Source organism: Phocoena phocoena, chromosome 1, assembly GCF_963924675.1.
Source record: "Phocoena phocoena chromosome 1, mPhoPho1.1, whole genome shotgun sequence".
Classification (NCBI taxonomy): Eukaryota; Metazoa; Chordata; class Mammalia; order Artiodactyla; family Phocoenidae; genus Phocoena; species Phocoena phocoena.
Window position 1 is genome coordinate 135,164,699 of NC_089219.1, and position 17,513 is coordinate 135,182,211.

At 34.3% G+C, this 17,513-nt stretch overlaps 2 protein-coding genes across 4 annotated transcripts in view; one reads left to right on the forward strand and one right to left on the reverse strand.

Annotated features, from left to right (window-relative positions):
- The window catches only part of RALGPS2 (Ral GEF with PH domain and SH3 binding motif 2), a 157,751-nt gene that overhangs the window by 95,189 nt on the left and 45,049 nt on the right, over nucleotides 1-17,513 (forward strand). The window lies entirely within an intron of this gene.
- Nucleotides 566-16,133, reverse strand: ANGPTL1 (angiopoietin like 1). The gene is made up of 4 exons (XM_065883337.1): nucleotides 15,307-16,133; nucleotides 4,016-4,209; nucleotides 2,437-2,707; nucleotides 566-1,123 (listed from the first exon to the last, which is right to left on the reverse strand). Exons 1-4 carry the CDS (start codon nucleotides 16,127-16,129, stop codon nucleotides 936-938), a joined length of 1,476 nt encoding a protein of 491 aa, XP_065739409.1. The 5' UTR covers nucleotides 16,130-16,133; the 3' UTR covers nucleotides 566-935.

Here is a 17,513-nt window from a genome sequence, read left to right on the forward strand (position 1 = left end):
TCACCCGTAAGTATGCAGTCATGCTTGTAAAGCTGTCCAAGCTTTCTGACTTGACTAGCAGACAAGTTTTTTCTAAATAGTAAAGATCAGTAAATTAGGGAGGGAAAAGTATTAATAAATAAACTTAGAGTTATAATTCAGTTCTTTAAACCATTGGCTCACTAAATATTCTGCACTTTTGTAATATCAACACTTTACTGATATAACAACATAAAATAGATTTCAGGAGATTTTGATGTTCAGCAAATCATATGAAGATAATATTGAAAAATTCATTTGTATATTTCTGTTTTTATAAATTGACCATTTAAATACGGCATACATTATTTTTTTGTTTTTAAAGGTATGTATTTTAATACTGTGGGTTTCTTAATTCTTTTGGGAAATTGACATAAAATATATTGTCAGGAATTCATATTTAATCATTTCATGTGAAAGGCACAAATTCACTTTGAAGTAACTTTTATTCAATGTAGAATGTTGGCAAAACTAGAGTTTTCTTCTAATTTCCTGTCTATATTTTTATAAATAAAATGTATTATTTTGCTGAAATCTTAAAATTATTTTTCCATTGGAAGTTACAGCATTTTCATAAAGTTTTTAAATAAATTGATAAGGATCTTGAACATGATTGAATTTTGATTTAAAATAAAGCTAAAATTTGTTTTACATTATGGCAAATATTTACATTTTAGAGAACAAACATTGCCTGTAATTAGTCAATAATATTTTTAAAATAACTTGGATTATAGATACAAATAATCTGCAGTATATTAAGGGAAGATGAGACTACATTCATAAATCTCCTTTTATAGTTGCAGTAAAATTCATTTAAAAAACTATATCTGTAGAAATGAATTGTGCAAAATAACATTTACATTAATAGGAACTGAAAAATAGAGTTCTATGTCATTTAAATTGGAGACTGTCTCCCTTCAGTCAATAGGCTTGATCATCATCTGAGCTGCTCTCAAGGAGTATGAGCCACCTCGGTATTCAGCCCAAAATATTCCGTCTTGGTACTTGCTTCTGTAATGGCCTCCTCTGTACCATACTCCATTTAGGTTAGAGTGTGCACAGGCATTGTACCACCATCCTCCTTTATGAAAGTGGGCGCAGTTTCCTTTGAGGAAAAAATATAGACATCAGCGTAAAAGTTTCTTCTAAGTGTGGTACTCTGTGAACCATCAAATACTTATTCTACTTTTAGAACAATGTGAGCTTTTCTTACTGATTTCAGTTACCTTTATCTTCATAGTGTTGTTTCTTCATTTATTCTGTTACTGTTGCTTAAGTATCACCTACTTGAAAGATCACTTGAATTGCCGTTTTTATTTTGCCCTTTGCTTAGTACCTGCTTTTTTGTTGTTGTTGTTAAGTGATTTAATTTTCTGGCTAGCAGGGTAAATAAAATGCAAGTAGTTTTTGTGTGCAAGAGAGAGAGATTGGAGAGATCGGGAGGGAAGGATATGGAGTTGCTAAACAGAGTAAAGTTTGGGGAAAATTGATTTTCAAAATAGCAAAATAATATGAAATAGTACTATTAGCAATCAAATGAATTTCTATAAGTAAGGCATGTATTATGATCATATTTGTTTTCCTTTTTTCCTCTTTTGCTGATGTGAAATAGAGACCTATGCGCTGCTTGCCAAGACACAGCTGAATGTAAAAATAAATCAGCTTTCAGGGGTATGTCTTTATCAGAGCCAGAAACCTAGGTTAAAAAGGCAAAAGTATGTGAAAATTAAATTAAAAATTATGTGATGGCCTTAATGAGTCTTTCTAAAGAGACTATTTCCCCTCTGAATAAAGCTTTTTTGCTATTCCTGTACCACATGCTGCAGTCGTCTTGCTAGTCCCCTTTACCAAGAAGTGCCTTTACCCGATGTACCCAAATGGCTTGTTTCCTTCACTCCCTTCAGGTAACATTCAAATGTTACCTTTCTTGGCCAACCCACATAAAATGGCACCCACCCCCTGTTCCCTTATTCGGTTTTACTTTTCCTAAAGTACTTGTCACCACCTAACAAATCATCTTGTCTCCTTCTAGAAAGTAAGTTCCAAAAGGGCAGGAACTTTGTTCACTGCTGTATTCCTCAGCACCTACAACAGTGTCTAGCACATGGTAGGGGTCCAGTGGGATTTGTTAGCAATTTTAGGCAGTTGGAAGTTTTATTTCCAGATGAGTATGTTTTGCTTCCCATCTCCACCCCATCAAGTTAGAACAACAGAACCTTGTTCACAGAGTTCACACTTTGGGATTGCCTTAGAGAAGAGCTCCTAAAAGCTGTTCCTTTCAGCAGGTTGTATTCTCTTTGAGTCCAAAACGACCTTTCTGAAAAGACTTTAATGGCAATACTTTAATAACAGGGTTCTATTTAATGCGTAGAAAGTGGTGATTCTACAGAGAATACACATCAGTTTTTTCTTACTCACCTGCATACATATCTTTATCTCTGTCCAGTGTGGTGAACTGTTTACCATTATGCCACATCATAGAATCCCCAGCATTCCCCTGGTAAGTTCCCAGGCGCAGTCTATAGAATTCACTTTCAGGTTCCAGGCGAAAGCTGCTATATTCTGCATAGACTTTTTTATCACTCCAGTCTTCTAATTCAATCAACAACTTATAATTATCTTGATTGCTAAGCATATAGATATTTTGCAGTCCAAGCCAATATTCTCCATCTATGTTTCCAAATCCTTTCTGTTAATAAACAGAGAGCATGCTTACATGAATAAGTATAGAGATAGTAAACTTTTTATAGATAAGTTTTAAACATTTGATAGCATAAAAATATTGACAATTTAAGTGGTAATGTGACCTTCCACTTTTGTAGATCACCTGTTCTACTGAAGTCCCATATAATCACTTTGTTTTGTTTTGCTTTCTCTTAATTTGTCAGCATTTATTTGCACAACTACCTCCAAACTTCACAAATAAGACAAAGGCAGAAGGGACTAAAATTATTCATAGTGACTAAAAACATTAACTAAGTAAACTACCCAGGCCCTTAAAAAGGGTTCCTGATTTCTCTCATACTCATAAAAAGAAACAATTTTTTGTATATAGATATTGTCCCCACCATAGTCAAACAAATAGGACATCTAACATTTTTATGATATTCAATAAAAATGATAGTATCTGTTCTAGAACAAATTATCTTCTTTGACTCTATTAGAAATAAAATTAGTAAATGTAAGAAGATAAAACAGTAATCTTCAAAGCTCCTTCTTTAAAAGATTGTAGGTTAATATTTGAAAAACATAATAAATCAATTAACTATCCTATTTCAGTAAGCATTTGCCATTGCAGGTATGCAGCAGAATATAAGTTTGGTAAATCTGATCTTAACGTTAAATGTATTTTCAGGGGGGTTGTGTTGCAGGATTTTTTTCCCCTTGTTAAAGTAGAGGACTTCCCTGGTGGTCCAGTGATTAAGATTTCCCCTTCCAATGCAGGGGGTGCGGGTTCAAATCCCTGGTGGGGTAGCTTAGATCCCACATGCCTTGCCGCCAAAAAACCAAAACATAAAACAGAAGCAATGTTGTAACAAATTCAATAAAGACTTTAAAAATGGTCCACATCAAAAAAATCTTTTAAATAAATAAGTAAATATAAAGTATAGGACCTCCAGCACGTGACGGTTTTTCTAGGACTGTTTATCTCTGATTAAATATACTTGATAATGGGCACAAATGTGGTCATGATTAAAAAAGCAGTTGTCTTCTTAGAAAATGAAATTAGGATCAGTCTTTGCAAAGAATTAAATACATATGTAAGTCATTCAGACTGAAAGGAAACATTTTAAAGTACATCTTCAGTTTCCTTTCTGCGTTTTAATTTTGACTTTAAAACCAGAGATGAGAATTGTCTTTCTGACAAATGCAGATAATGAAAAACAGATGGATAGTTTTTTTTTTAACTGTGTATCTTATTTATTGCATATAATGACTATTATTGCAAGAGCTGCTTTGTTCCTACCTCTCCCCCACGTCTGAAACACTGATTTACCTTATAATTTTCCCAATTTCTGAAGAAGTTGACAGAGCCATCTGTTCTTTTCTGAATGACAGTCCAACCCCCAGGATCCAAACTGTTCTCACACCATAACTGCATTGGTCCATTGCTGTTTTCAGGTTTGATCATATAAATCCCACTGATTGAATGTCCAGCTTCTTTTGCATGCTGACAGTCTTTGAATGGTCCTGTAATCAGAATATCTTTGATTGCCAGGAAACGTAATAGGAAAAGAGCCATATTAAAGTAGTTTTTAGTCAAGAGTCTTACTTACCTTTGTATCTTTCTTTACAGATACCACTTTTTATGTATTGTGTACACAATACAAGTTAAAGAAACTAAATTTATATTTTAAAAAAAGCTAAATAAAAGAATTACCCTAGTCCCACTACCTGGAACATTAACTTGTTTTATCTTCCACTGTTCTTGCAAGTCTTTGTCCAAATACATACATTTTTGTATTGTTATAATTCTAACACACATAGAAAATTGGATTCTGTCTTTTTATTTTAACAAACATTTCCACTGGACTACAGTCTCCATTCTAGCACCTACGGTAGCTGTAATATGCAATCTTTGATGTTGATGTATCATGTTTATTCTACTGCCATTGGACACTGAGGTTTTATCTGATTTTTGCTATTATAAATAACACTGTACAAAGTGTCTTCTTATTGGCTTCATTTTTTCATACTTATAAAGATGCTGCAGGATTGATCTACTGGATCAAAATGGTACAAACAGCTTTACAGTTCTTCATAGTGCCCAATTTTTAGTTTCCAAAATTTGATTTCAGTGGAACACACTAGTCCCTTGAGATGCTCAGTGAAAATGGCATACCACCATCAAATAAGTTTTAGACTGCTAAATATTATGTTACCCTTTCGGAAACACAATATACGTTCACATATTAAAGACTGAGAAGCCCTGAAGTAAACCAGTTTCCCAAACTTTTGGAATCTTTTAACATTTTCCCTCATACAACAGTTCATAAGAATACACTTCAGGAATGTTGGCAAAATGCCTTTCTAAAGTGTTGTATCAATTTATATGACTGATAGTAATTTTCTTATTTAATCTACACAATGACTTTCTGATAGTTTACAGATGTTCAATAGATGAAACAGTTAACTAACTAGTCTTTAAACCATAGGCTTAAACCCACTTTTTTCTAATCCCAGCATCTATGCTCTGAACTGCTGTGCTACAGTTGTCCCCATGTTATCTCACAGTTTTATGAATTCACTCCCTATTTTTTAATCCACTGATAAGTTTTTCATAAATTTAAAAATGACAAAACATTTTGTAAAATCATTTGTAGAGTGTCTTGACTCTGGAACTTGTGATTTCCATATTTTTGATCTAAAGAAAGATAGCTTCTAGTTTTACTGAACATTATTTAGTTTCACCCTTCTCCAGTGTTTTGATGCTTTGATTTTTTTTCGTAAGTATGTCAACATATGAAGTGGTTCAGAAATAAGAATTACCCTAAAGATCTATTAGAACAACCAAAAAGTATAGAAATTTCAGTTGTCAAATTTTATATTTTACTAAAAATTTTTAAATTCTGACATGTAGAATTTTTAGAAAATGTGTGAAAGTAAGAGAGTTTAGTCAAGTAAAATTCATCCAAGAAAGTCTGTACTGTAATGATGGTAGGATTGTTGAAATTTTGAGGAATGTGTTATCTATACTGTGCCAAGTATATACAGGGTCCCTTATGGGGCCTTATTGGGATAGAATTAATCTCATTAAATAAACAGTTCCACAGTTACGTCATTAGAAGGGATTCTTAGAGACTATAAACTCTTCCCTCTAGATTACTCCTTGAAGATGGAGACTGTTTTTGTTTTTCTTCTGACTTCATGTCATCACTGTTTTAACTATTAAGTAGATGGTCAATACATTTTTGTTAAGCAAATGAATCAACTAAGTTGCCTTCACATTTTAAATAACAAGGAAATTGAAAACCACACACAAAAATCAGAGATGATCAATTCTCTAGTCCATGTTTTTATTATGTTTCAGGTTTTTAAAAATTATAATACAGTGACTTGTAAGCACTACAGATTACTATTAAAAATTTGATGAAACTGGAAACATGTAATGCTATCTTTCTTGGGTTATATTTATGTTAGGTATTAACTGTCTTAGTTATAGAGTTTCAATTTGATTATTTTTTTATCGTTTTTATTTCTCTTCTGAGATTCCAGTCTTGCATTTATTATGAACATAGTTTCCTTTAAGCCGTAATAACTACTTCAAAAATTCTTGTTCCTTCTATTTCCTAGTTTGTTGAGAGTTCTTACCATGAATGGATTTAGGATTTTGTCAAAGGCTTTTTATTTATCTACTGACATGATGATATGGTTTTTCTTTTTTCTTTTGTTAATATGATAAATTCTGTGGATTGTATTTTTAATGTCAAACCAACCTTTTATTCCTGGGATAACCTCAACTTTGTCATGTTATCGTTTTTATGTATAGATTGTTTTGATTTGCTAAAATTTTGTTCAGAATTTATGCTTTTATAGTCATGAGGATATTTGTTAGTTTGTGAAAGCTCGTAAATAGTTTCTTAAGCTAGGGAGGACTATTCTAAAAATAATGTTTGCCCTTTTCAGACTGGCCATAAATTAGATCACATTACATTTAAATTCAGTGTGAATTATTTTTATGCTATCTAGCTTCTCAGTTATTGAATTTAAATTACAGAGTATTCAGAGCCTTTAACACAATGCTTTACAAAGTAGTCATCTTCAGTAATTTTGTTCCCTTTTCTTCTTCGTTGCTGACCTTGACACTTACTGCGTAATTTAAGGAGCTTGTGTAACAAATGTTTATTTAATTCATAAATTTAATGCGACTATTCAAAGATGAATATACAGTCATTTCTATTGCAGAAAAATAACGTATTCCTGAAAAATCTTGTGTTCTGCAAAACTGTGCACTAAAAATAGCAGCTGATGTTAGCTGTTAGCATACTTTGTGTTCAGCTGCAGTTACTTGTGGCACAGACAGTAATATGCTTGGGGAAAATTCCATATGAATCAATATGACCACTTTGTTTTGCTGATATTATTCTCCTTTTTTTATCAGTCACGTATGAGCTACTTCACGTTACAGAAACACGCATTGTAGTCAAGTCAGAGAAGGGTAGAGAAGTTTAAATGAAGTATGATTTCCAGGTCCAATCTTAAATTATTTTGTGTAATGCATGGTAGCGTGTTTATTTGTTTACTCACGAGCAAGAACTGTAATTTTTGGTTGTGTATCCACAGGTTAACCCACTTAGGTGCTCAAATATTTGTTGAACTAAATGATTCCTGGCAGCCACAGTGGTTTCCTCGGTTCTGCATTAATTTTCCCAGAAATGTCTTTTCTGCATCTATGATAGCCTAGAAATCTTTAGGCTCCAGGGATAAGGAAACAACCATAGAGTCCAGTGGGAAGTGGGGGGAGCGAACTCCACTACAGCTTGCTGAGTACTCTGATTGAGTCAGCAGGGCACCCGAGAACACTGGCTAAGAATTAGCTAACCTACATTTGTGGGGAAGAGCTGGAGTCGGCTCCATCTGAGCTGAGTTGTGAAGATTGAGTAGGAGTTTGGCCATTAGGGGTGGAGGGTCTGATCAAGGCCACACATGGGTGAAATGTGCTGAGGCGTGGAGACAGAAGAGAGCTTGATGTTCCAGCGGAGTTACAAATTTTGCATGTCTGAAATGTCAGTGGTTGGAGGGTGGTACTTAGAGCTCTTGAGGTTGGCTGTACGGTTGAAATTGATTTCTTCAGTCTAAGAATGCAGTCATTATAGTTGTTTACCACGTTAACCAGATTTTTTTTCTAAATTGTCACTTTCACAATAGTCAAGGATATCTGAGGAGCATTGCTCTTATTTTAAAACCTATTAGTATTGTAGTTAAGGCACACATGAAGTGGTTTTGTTGCAATACATACAGATACCTCTCTTATTTCAGAAATTTGCTTATTCTATGAATGTCATCTTTGTAAATGTTTGCTCTGCACTCATTTGAGTATAGTTTTGACAGTTTACATTTTATGTTTAACTATATATTCACAAGTTGGACTTTCATTAGATTATTTGAATTGCTGTTAAAATATTTAGAAACATCAAGGTTTTGAATCTTGACAGAATATTTGTAAAATGCCATTTGTTCCTTTCCTGCTATTTAATAAGCCCTCGGATGTTTAAGCAAACTGGGGAGTTCTGGGTTTTCTAGATCCAGCCTTGATTTGATAAGACTTCCATTTATGCAAATTTAAAATTATCTTCAACTTTAACTTTCAACCCACTTTTTCGTAGTGGGCTTCATGTTTACAGTTTGGATGCCTGTTAGACTTGGTTGATATAAAGGCTTAGGAAAATGTGGTTGAAATTCTTTTCCAAGACATATGGATAAAATTAGCAGTGCTCATAGCTGTTTTTTTTCTCCTCAGTAAAGATAGTAAATATCAAAATTTAGTATTTGTTTATTTTTATAAGTAAACCATTAACCTGTCTTAGCCCAGTGTATACTGTTGGTCTTGGCATAAATATTTTCTCATTATTAACTTGTATATCTTATTCATTTTCTGCTGTAGAATTAGGTTATAGATCATTCTTACATTAAATATTTTACTGCTTTCTCTGTACCATACAAAATGCTTAACAGGAATTCTTAAAATGACTAGTAAAAGAGTAGCAGCTTTATTTTTGAGAAGCCAGTTTTAACTTGCTGGTTTATATTATCAGAAATAAATTAATTGATTTATTTATCTATGATATTTATATATGATTCAGGAATTTGTTATTAATGGTTCAAAGGGTATAGACTGGAAGTACCTTTCTTTCAAAATAGGAATTTTATTAACCTTTTGTTTGCATTGAGTAATTTTTTTTTTAAATTTTATTGGAGTATAATTGATTTACAGTGTTGTGTCAGTTTCAGGTGTACAGCAAAGTGAATCAGTTATACATATATCCACTCTTTTTTAGATTCTTTTCCCATGTAGGTCATTACAGAGTACTGAGTAGAGTTCCCTGTGCCATACAGTAGGTTCTTACTAGTTATCTATAATATTTTATTTATAGTAGTGTGTATATGTCAGTCCCAATCTCCCAGTTTATCCCTACCCACCCCACCTTTCCCCCTGGTACCCATAAGTTTGTTTTCTACATCTGTGACTTGCATTGAGTAACCTTGAAATAGTCATCTTCTATGACACAATTGCATTCTTCTCAAAGCGGGAAAATGGAATTCTGTACATTGAATTTGAAGGACCAGTCTTTCTTCCTCAGTTTCTTTGATGATTAAAATTTGTATAAGACTAACAAACTCCAGTTAACAGGTCTGATTCATCATAGAAAGAAAAATATTGACCAGTCGTGCCACTTATTTTCCAACATGTATTTTTTCATTAAGAACCCGGATTTTGAACAGAACAGTGGGCTACAAAAGACAAGAGGTTTCCTACTTTGAATAGCACCTTTACTGGGAACCATCTTTATTTAACCTACCTATTCTCCTTCTATAAAGAAACTGTTTAATTACTTAAAAGGAAAATCGTTTTCTTTTTGTTGCTGAATTCCTCATTAATTTTCTTACTTTGTCCCAAGCCTGTGCTCTTTGTGATAGGAGAAATAGGATAAAAGACATAACCAATTTAGAGCTTTCAAATAATTGGTCAGCAAGTAAAATCTTTTAAGAGGTAAACTTTTTAATTGGGTTGTGAGTTAATCATAAGGTAAGTATATTCAACAGCATTTCTGGAATGGGAAATTTGAGGCAAATACTTTCTAAAGTGATAATAGATTCTCTCTTGTAATAATATGAATTACTTTATTAATGTATAAGTTTAAAATGCAGTTAGCAACCTGAGCTTTTATATTGAAGTTACTTAAGAATATACCAATTATTTTTTATAACTGGTTAATGGAATCATATTTCAGCCACTTTGCTTAACTAGTCTTCTTTAGTTTCTCTTAGTTTAAGTGCTAATATAAATATGCCACTGAAACCAATTGCATTTTTAAAATTTACTAATAGGAAACATTATAAATAATTGAAAATTAGCTTATTACCCACTAAAAAGCATTTTTTTTAGTGTCTAATGACTTTTTTTCAAATTTAACTTTTTAAGCTTACCTTTTATATTCCCATACGTAGCAAGGCATATATTGGAAAGTGCACTCAAAAAATGTAATAATGATATTCAGACTGTACACAAAGCATTTTCACATGCATCACCTCATTTAATCATCACAACAAACTCTTTTACAAAAGAAGCAACTGGGCCTAGGAAAAGTCTGGCCAGAATCCAAGTTTCCTGGTATTCAGATCTATTCTCTAACATACTATGAAGGAACTTTCTCAGCTTCATTCACCTACAAGGAATGAACGTATTTTTATAAATACACCATTTGTAAAAGGAAAATGTTTTCTTTTATGAAAGACTAACCCAAAATATAGCCAATGAATAACATTAACAGTTAAGAATTTTTTGATGGCAGTTTGCCAAGTGTATAGTTACATTCTCAAACATTTTGTTTTTTAGGTAGAGGGAAAGTAATGTCTCTGGAGATTATTTATTGTAAACCAACAAAAGTATTCTGTTATTTGGCATAAGTTCCTAGTAAGTTTGTTCTCTTGAGGTGCATTTTTCCTATAACCATTTTAAACGAAAATATAAAATTGTCATTAAAACACCTTTTTAAAAAATGCTGATAAATAAAAAGAAACGAAATTGAGTTATTTGTAGTGAGGTGGATGGACCTAGAGTCTGTCATATAGAGTGAAGTAAGTCAGAAAGAGAAAAACAAATACCGTATGCTAACACATATATATGGAATCTTAAAAAAAAAAAAAAAAAAGGTTCTGAAGAACCTAGGAGCAGGACAGGAATAAAGATGCAGACCTACTAGGGAATGGGCTTGAGGACACCGGGAGGGGGAGAAGGGTAAGCTGGGACGAAGTGAGAGAGTGGCATGGACATATATATACTACCAAACGTAAAATAGCTAGCTAGTGGGAAGCAGCCACATAGCACAGGGAGATAAGCTCCGAGCTTTGTGACCACCTAGAGGGGTGGGATAGGGAGGGTGGGAGTGAGGGAGACTCAAGAGGGAAGAGATATGGGAACATATGTATATGTATAACTGATTCACTTTGTTATAAAGCAGAAACTAACACACCATTGTAAAGCAATTATACTCCAATAAAGATGTAAAAAAAAAATGCTGGTAAGATGTATATAACATAAAATTTACCAGCTTAACCATTTTTAAGTATACAGTTCAGTGGCATTAGTACATTCTCATTATTGTACAGTTAATCTCTATAACTCTTGTCATCTTGCAAAACTAAAACTCTGTACCCATCAAATAACAACTCCACATCCTCCCCTCACCCCAGCCCCTGGCAGCCACCATTTCTACTTTCTATCTCTACAAATTTAACTACTCTAGGTACCTCGTATAAGTGGAATTGTACAGTATTTGACTTTTTTGTGACTGGCTAAGGACACTTTTTAAATAATGCATATACATTATGCATTTAAAGAGTTTATAATGATCATGTACCTACATGTAGAGTGCAGTAATATGAACTTCTTGCTGCCAGAAGCATATGTAAGTACAGCAATAGACATCCATCTTTGCCCTTTTTTGTGCAAGTACCCAAACAGCTTAGACATATTTTCCAGTCTGACATAAGAATAATATGAGCAAAGATTTTAGCACGTTATATGTAAAGAAAAAATAGCAAGTCTATTTATTGTTGCTTATAGTAGTTTATATTTGATAAGAATCACAGAATATTAGAACTAGAAAGAGGTGTTAGAATCTTCCAGTCCAACCAGCACTCTCTCATTGTACAAACGAGAAAACACAGGCAAAGTGACTTACCCAGGGTCAATAACAAAGGAAACAAGTTTCCTTAATTCTGTGCAGTTTCCCTTGTAGCTAATTATGTCCTTGAATTTCAGAGACCAACATTTATAGAAAAAAATAAAAAGTTAATGTTTACTTATAACAACAAATAAATAATGAATAACAGAAAAAGTTATGCGCGTGCTTAATTTTTACATTAAGGATTGGTTTATTTGGGATGTATACACCATTGTTTCATTAAAGCAAAAGTCTGTTTAATGGGACCTTTGATATGCTAAATCCTCAGCATGATTTAAGTCTGTAATACTAGATTTTTTTGCACTACAGCTCAATGTGTAATAAAACCTAGAACTGACGCATCTCATTTTGCTTAGGCATTTTTCGTGTGTCAGTGTATGAATATGTGAATAATCATTTCTTCTAGAACTGGTGATACCTCCAGTTAAGATCAGTACCCACAGAAAATACTCCATGGCAGTCATCTCCATACTTACATAATTGTGCATCCCATCAGTTAAAAAAAATTTCACACACTTCAGATATGTTTACTTATAAATTGTATGTAAAAACTACTGGTAAATTGTATACAGTAAAAGCTTACACAAGACATATTTTAAAAGAATATAAAAATTTTTTTTTTTTCTTTCTATACCCAGGTGATCATTTCATACACGTTATTCCTTTGGAAATCTTAATAATGATCATCATTTGCCTAATTTAATGGAACACTAGCCAGTTGTTAGTGTTAGTTAGAACGCTATAAAATGAATGACTCCAGTACAATAGAATGTGTTAAAGTACTTTCATGAAGGTCTTTGGAATGACAACTTTAAGAATCTCTGTAAAAATGTAGTTATCAAGTCAACCAGCATTTATTTAGCATCTGCAAATGACACAGTATCCATCTACCAGGAAGGAGCTTGTATTATAGATGGAAGGCATTTTATTTAGATGTGTGTACAAGTACTGTGTGTACATGTGAAGGTAACTGATAATTCAACAGTGAATATAAGAAATGTTGTGTCTGTGTTACAGAGAGTAGAGACATTCTAAGGCACAGAGGAACCCTTTCCACCCGCCCCCAGCCCCGCCAAGGTCACCCAGTTAGAAATCCAGGATGTCTCTATCCTCTAGCTGCTTCCATAGATAATTTGGATCTAAGTTAGAGTTCTGGCTCTGAATAGAAATGAGGGACACATCCGTGAAAGACTGAAAAGCAACATGAGTAGAACTTAGTTGACTGCGTGTGTGGGACAGGAGGGAAGTGTCAAAGATGAGCCAAGCGAATTCCAAAACGGGTAGTAACATACACCAAACTAGAGAAGTCAAAATCCATTTACCTGTCAATTTTACTTACAGAAATTTATATCCTGAGAGTATAATCATAGAGGAAAAAAAAGAAGAACAAAGTTAATTTTTAAAGTTGCAAGAATATTGATTACCATGTTTATGGGGGCGGGAGGGGTGAGAAAGACCTGAAGGTTATTACCAAAGTGTTAACTGTAGTTTATTTCTGAGTATTTTGATATTCAGCAAACCTTTTTACAAAGTTTGTTAGTGTTTTCTAGATTTTCTTCGGTAATTATTGCTTTTATAATAATAATTTACTTATTTCTAAAAGGAGAATGCCAGTTTAGGGAAAAGATTGTTTTAGGGTTTAGTTATTTATTTATTCGTTCTTCAAGTATTTATTGTGGTGCTTCCAATGTGCTGAGTACAGCATGCCAAACCTAATCCTGGCTAGATGTTTGAGAGAGAGACATGAAAAGACAGTTCACTTTCTTCCAGAAGCATTCAGTCTAGCAGGGAGACAGACATGCAAACAAATAGCTCCAGTGTAATATGATGTAAAAAACATAGTCAAGGCATAGTCAGCAATTTGGGGAAGGAGCCATCTAGATACGTTTGTTTGAACCTGAGTAGGTATAACATTTAAGACACTATTTTAGCTAAGCCTTGAAATCTGCCAGGTTGACAGATAAGCTGAAAGAAGGCATTTCAGTAGAGGAAGCAGCAGCATGTGAGGTAATGGTCGAATAACCAGATGCAAACATCTAGCTTTGGTTAGAATCAAGAGGCAGAGCTCCATGCAGGAGTCATCTGAGCAATGGTGATACTTGTAGCCTTGAAGGAGTATAGACCTCTAAAACAGAGTATCTTCAAGAAAGCCTTTTTAAGCCATAGGAGAAGGAAAAAGGTGCCAGTTGAAGGACCTAGAGAAGTAGGAAGAGTCAGAGTATTATGATGTGGAGGCCCAAGAAAGCAGAGATGTGAATGGTCAGTGGTGTCCGCTGCTGCAGAAAGACACATCCACTTTGTGATGTACATACTTCCAGTCTTTGTCTTTGTTCTGTGTTTTTGTTGTTGTTTAAAATTATTTCATAGTCTGTGCGCAGTTTTTTGTCCTGCCTTTTCAGAAAGTAAGTGAATGAACTGTAATTAATTTTTTTTTTTTTTTTTACTTTTGGGCATTTGGGTTTTTTCCCTTTACTCCAAGAAAACAAATCAACCTGTAAAGAATTCAGGAGAATGGCTTATGAGAAATTGGATGTAGGTGTAAAAGAAATGTTTTCAGAAAGTTAGCAGTGAGCTTATTACTAGACTGAAACAAAGATGAATTCTTCATCTTTTTATTCTGGGCACCTTGATGAGTGACTGATAATGAAGGGAAGAAGGAATGAAATTAGAAACAGAGGTAGAGATATTAGGATCAATTCTCAGGTTTTTTAATGTATTGAAAACTTACTTATACTTACATGGTTACAAGGTACAACGGTAGGATTTTAGCTTTGGAAAATAGGAGGGATATCTTTTCCTCTTGAGACTGAGGGCAAGAAGGCATGGGTTTTGTGCAAATGTTTTCACGATAGGAAAGCACAAGGAACCTAGGCCTGAGTAGACTTAATCTCAGCACAGCTGTAGGTGGTGCATGTGCTGAGAGTGGAGATAAGAGGGGGTTAATTCTAGGCTTTAGGAGAGTGAAAGCAAATTATTACATGTTCCTTTTGAGGAAGATGGTGATGGGAAGAGCATCAAGAGGCAAATGAAAGGATTGTTTAGCAGTCGTGAGGATCTGGTTGGAGTCCGAGAGGATGGTCATAGAGGTTAGGAGTGGATTGTGGACTCATCCCTGTCTCAATGCTAGTAATTTAGATTGTAAGAATTTGGATGAAAGACTACTTTTTCCACGAAATATACTGTTTCTATGAACTCTTAGAGCTGAGAGATGTATTTAAGATCAATTCTTGGTTGATAGAAAACAAAAACAGAAAATTTAATGTTCATGTATAATTACATCACCAGAATGAAGAATAGGCATGTATTACGAGCATTGTCTCATAAACCATAAAACATATTAACCTTGTACTTCCATTTTTAACAGTAAGAGGTAACTCACCTTCATTGATGAACGTAACCGGTGGTATCTTGAAAGGGCTTTTGGTGGGAGAAGTTGCCAGATCAGGTGGTGGCATTAAATCTCTGGGGTAACCTGGATCCCTCTGTATCTCATTGCCTCCCAGCAGACCAGGAGTATACTGATAACTGTTAGGAATGTGCTGTGGCACTACCTGGACGAGAGGAGGAGACACATGGGGGTCTTGTCGGGAAAATATCCTCAAGCACTGTTCTTCCAACAAAGTGATCATCACAGACTGGTTATTGACAAGATCAGTCAAGGAAGCATATTTCAGCTCTAGTTCCCTGTACCTTGTTGCCATCTTCAACATTTCTGTGGTGACATTGAGGATTTTATTTTCCAACTGGGAAAGTTCGAGTGAATTATCCCTCTTACGGATAATCTCATGTAATAGTTGCATATAGAGTTGAGTAACACGAGAGTTCATGTTACGGCTTTCTTTTCTCAGCAGCTTTACCTCATTGACAATGTTTCCATCTACATCCACCACCAATTGCAGGACATCTATCTCCCGCTTCTGCCTGGAGAGCACGTCCTTCAGGTTTTCAAGGTCCATCCTGGTGATCATGTCTTTAATGGTACCTGCATCTTGCCCTTTGGTATTGACACATATTGGCCCTGTTATTTTTTGTTCAGGTACCAGGAACGTGTATGAACATTTCTTTGCTTCCTCTTTACCATCTGTGGCACGAGGGTATCTCCTCTGGGTTATTTTTTTTATTTTGAACTGTCCTCCTCTGCAATGTCCAATGCCCATTAGTAGGAAGAATAGCACACTTAGGGTCCAGGTAAAAGCCTTCATTTTGAAATGAGGTTGTGTGACGTCTTTAAAAAAAAAAGAAAAAAAAGATGAAGGGAAAAAGTAGAAAAGAATTTATATTAATCTACTTTTAAAGTCAGTAACATAAAAAAAGTATCTAAGGGAAAAACTGAATATCTATTGGTGTTAATAAATTGGGCCAGAATTAAAGTTATTAATTTCTTAAATTCAGTATTAAGCACCTTCCTGTTTGTTTAAAAATTAGGTTTCAGAGATGAGCTCTCCAACTACCACCTTATTGTAATGCTTTTTGTTCCCCAGCTCAATGAGCAGATCTTGGTGAGTGCCCACTGTGTGCTGAGGCATATTGTTAGGTGCTCTTGCGGCTTCTGAGACCCTGATAAGACACTTTTCTTACCTTTAAAAAGTTCACTTGCTATCTTAAGGCTTGGAAAATGGTACATAATGTTGGTAAGGCATTAATTAAAACATCTTCTCTAACTAGTATGAAAGTTGCCCGTGTTTTTTATTTATATTGTGCGGTTTCAGTTAAATTGGCCCTCTCTAATAAGTATCTTTTTTATCTATCAAATTAAAAAAATATTTTTAGACAAATCTAAAACCAGAAAGTTTTAGCATCATATTTTTTGTTTGTTTTTGTAACATGTCCTTTTGGGATTGATGACAAGTTTAAGAATGATAGCATGCTCACAGTCATTATTGTGGGTAATTGTGTTTCCTAAATCGTAATCATATGTACGCTCTCAGCTTATATATGATTCAGCAGGTTCATTTTTCTAACAGAAGTTCTACTGAACTTCATTTTAGTCAAATGTTAATAATTTTTTATAACGATTACCAAGGAAAGAAACTCATCTGTCATTGAATCTGATCGTTAGAGTTGGAAAGTACCTTAAAGACCATCTCATCTCATTCAAGACAAGACCTCTTTGCTCCCATGGGTATGTTGAAAGCCAAGGCCATGGCCACACAAATAGATAATATTAGAACCAGGTCTAGAATTCAGGTTCCCTGGCTCTTCAGTCAGTGTTTATAGCAGTGGCGCATACGCTAAAATGTGTGCTTGGAATGTTCCATTTTTGCTGTGGCAGATACATACTTGCCTTTTATAGTACAATTTCTATAGAAACACTCGAGGAAACCATAAGAGTAGTTCCAAGAACCAAAGCTGCTTTCTTTTTCTTTAGTTACCTCCCTAAATAGTAGTAGCAGTTAGAAAGAGTAAGATGTGTCACCCCATCAGGTTCATTAACAAGCTGCTATAGTATAGCCCACCTTCTCTCTCTTATAAACTTGATTCCTGTCTGCTGTTTCTGAAGGATGGCAGTGGATATACTAAGAAATTTTCTATCCCATTTTCCAACCAGGTACTTGTTTTTTGCTTTGGGGAGCCAGGTCCCAAGTT